The sequence below is a fragment of the Curcuma longa genome, chromosome 5 (assembly GCF_044706935.1).
Source record: "Curcuma longa cultivar G26 ecotype Majalengka, Jawa Barat chromosome 5, ITB_CL_G26_1.1, whole genome shotgun sequence".
Lineage (NCBI taxonomy): Eukaryota > Viridiplantae > Streptophyta > Magnoliopsida > Zingiberales > Zingiberaceae > Curcuma > Curcuma longa.
In genome coordinates, this window is record NC_133865.1 from 946,313 (window position 1) to 948,818 (window position 2,506).

The 2,506-nt window shown below is 42.9% G+C and overlaps 1 protein-coding gene across 2 annotated transcripts; it reads right to left on the bottom strand.

Annotated features, from left to right (window-relative positions):
• Window positions 1–310: 310 nt before the first annotated feature.
• Window positions 311–1,514, bottom strand: LOC141828844 (MACPF domain-containing protein NSL1-like). 2 transcript variants are annotated; one of them, XM_074716228.1, is made up of 3 exons: window positions 1,180–1,514; window positions 727–978; window positions 311–636 (listed from the first exon to the last, which is right to left on the bottom strand). In XM_074716228.1, the coding sequence occupies exons 1-2, from the start codon at window positions 1,453–1,455 to the stop codon at window positions 736–738; spliced, it is 519 nt and encodes a 172-aa protein (XP_074572329.1). In that variant the 5' UTR covers window positions 1,456–1,514; the 3' UTR covers window positions 311–636; window positions 727–735. The 2 variants fall into 2 exon arrangements, with proteins under 2 accessions (XP_074572329.1, XP_074572328.1); XM_074716227.1 differs by having other exon boundaries at window positions 311–978.
• Between the last annotated feature and the right edge of the window lie 992 nt (window positions 1,515–2,506).

A 2,506-nucleotide genomic window follows, 5' to 3' on the forward strand; every position in this document is an offset into this window, starting at 1 on the left:
AATATAAAATAACCCAAGAAAATGTCAGATGCATCTGAGTTGCCATAGGCAAAAGAAATAAAAAATAAAAAAAGGATTTATAGATGTGGACTATTAAATCATAGAAAGAACTAGAAAGAATGAAGATAGTGACTAAAATTGGATTCATGGCAACGAATCAAATCCTATTAAAGATTATAGTGAAATATAGGAACTGAAGACAACCACAAACAAAACGAGGAGTTTTCTAGTTGGTCTGTGACGCTAAGTAATTGCAGCGAAGATGCATGTTGTTTTCTTTTTTTCCTTTTCTTATAAAAAATATTCATGTTATGGATACTAAACAATGGAAACAATTTGCTGAGATCAACTTTCACTAGTCGTTTGACAAAATGTTGTGCTAGTCATTCTACTTTCTAATCTTTCCTTGTCTAGGCTGATGCTAAGATTGATTGTTGATAAAGCAAAAAATCAAACATGAAATTGAATTTCCTCTATCCTTAATTTTAACTAAAAATGTAGCTCAGAGCTTCAGACAGCCCTAGAAAATGGAATTTCACAAATGAAAATTTAGACAGTTTTGCCTGAAAGTTGTAGCAACCCCAAATAGACTGTCGAATGTTGATCATGATAGAAACAGAGGATTAGCGAAGAGAACTGTAATAGCAAGTTACACACAATTTCAGATGTCTGATTATATTTGAAAATGTAAGATGAAAGAATTACCATTTAGGCATTTAGTTTTACCGTCAGAAGTTACTCTGCCAGTGCAGCAGGATCCCATGAGGAAGGAACTTCCTGCTTGATTCTATCAAGCAACACAATATGAGAGCTCACAAGCTCAACACTGTAGAGTGTTATGTACCAGCCGTCAAAGGCAAGACTCTTGGTAGTTGATGCGTCCTTCTGCCAGCACCCTTTGAAACCAAACATGGAATTGAACAAACCAGAGGGAATTTTTCCAGGAGTAGAAAGAATCTGGTTGAATTGCTCTGCCATCTGATCAAAATCCAAAAATCAGTGCCAAGCCCAGAACAATCGGATGATAAGAAGCATCTTTATTCGCCGTAATGATAAAATTTGGTGCAGGAAAAAAACCGATCTAGCTAGGCATGCCAAGGAAGAAAAACACAGATTTCAGACATAATCACACGAATGGAAATACCAAAAAGGAGTAATAAAGAGTTGTGAATTGAGAACCTGGTTAAACGAGATGACATCGCTCTGGTACCTCGTCCTCCCCCCTCTATTGCACTTAATGGCCTTGGGAACATTGGGGATGATGACACCGCCCGGCATAAAGAGATCTTGAACGAGGGTTTGGTCCAGTTCGATCAAGCGGGAGCCATCCAGACCGGGCTTCACGTAGGAGAAGGAGAAGTCGGAGCATAGATCGTACCCACATCCGATCGCCGCGACGGCTTTCTCCGTCGCCGCCTCCTGTGTCAAATCGCTCCGACTTGGAACCACCATCATCGTTCGTCTCTTTAGACGCCCTCAAAGTGTCTCAGACACGGGCAACGGACTACAGCAAAGTAGCAGTAGAAGAAGCGACCATAGAAGAGGCCTCCATCTTCCATTTTTCTTTATCTGCTTTCCCAGCGCTGAAGTTCATCCTATTTGCCTCGAAAGCAACCGATGGGGCCCATCGCGGCGGTACATGAATCACGAAGGCCGTTGAAGTAGTCCACCTCCGCCATGGAACACCCAACCCAAGTACCCAACCGTCCTTGCAGGTGGTGACGACGACCTCCGAGAGAATGATGATAGGGGTGATCTGAGCTCCGGTATCCTCGTCCTCGCCGACAGCGCTCTCCGCTCTCCGCGGTCGGCCGGCGGCGGCCACTGACCCCTGCAGCGGTCTGGCGGCGAAAAACACACCCACGAGGAAGGAAAAAGGAGGAAGGAGGAAGCTTACTAAGATTCGGCAAGATCCCGATCGGCAAAAGCGAGAAACTGGCGAGAAAGAGGCTGCTGGCTGGCGTTGTTGAGGAAAGGGGGCGTTTTTTGCGTAAAGAAGGAGGCGGAGAGGCGTCTGTTCGCGTAAAGAGGAAAGGATTTGTGATTTAGGTCATTAAGGATTTGGCGACGAACAGAAAGTTTGTCGCCAAATTCAGCGACGAACACACTGTTTGTCGCCGAATTGGCGACGAACAGAGTGTTCGTCGCTGAATCAGCGATGACTGTTCGTCACCAATTTTGGCGACGAAAAACTATGTTCGTCGCTAATTCGGTGATGAACAGCGTGTTCGTCATTGATTCAGCGATGAACAGCGCATTCGTCGCCAAATTTGAAGATCATGTTGCGGTTTGATGGCGATGAATATTATTTTCGTCGTAAATTGGCGATAAATTTTGCAACAAATTTTATTTTTGCAACAAAATTAACGACAAAATTAATATGTTGCTAAATTAGCAATAAATCTTTATTCACCGTAAATTTCGTTGCTAATCAATGATGAAAATGAATTCGTTGCAAAATCTGTTGCAAATTTACGACGAAAAGAATTCGTTGTAAAAATTCATC

Coding starts and splice junctions, on each gene's coding strand:
- LOC141828844 (XM_074716228.1), bottom strand. CDS start 1,455: ATGATGGTGGTTCCAAGTCGGAGCGATTTGACACAGGAGGCGGCGACG. Junction 979..1,179: donor ATGTCATCTCGTTTAACCAG/GTTCTCAATTCA, acceptor GATTTTGATCAG/ATGGCAGAGCAATTCAACCA.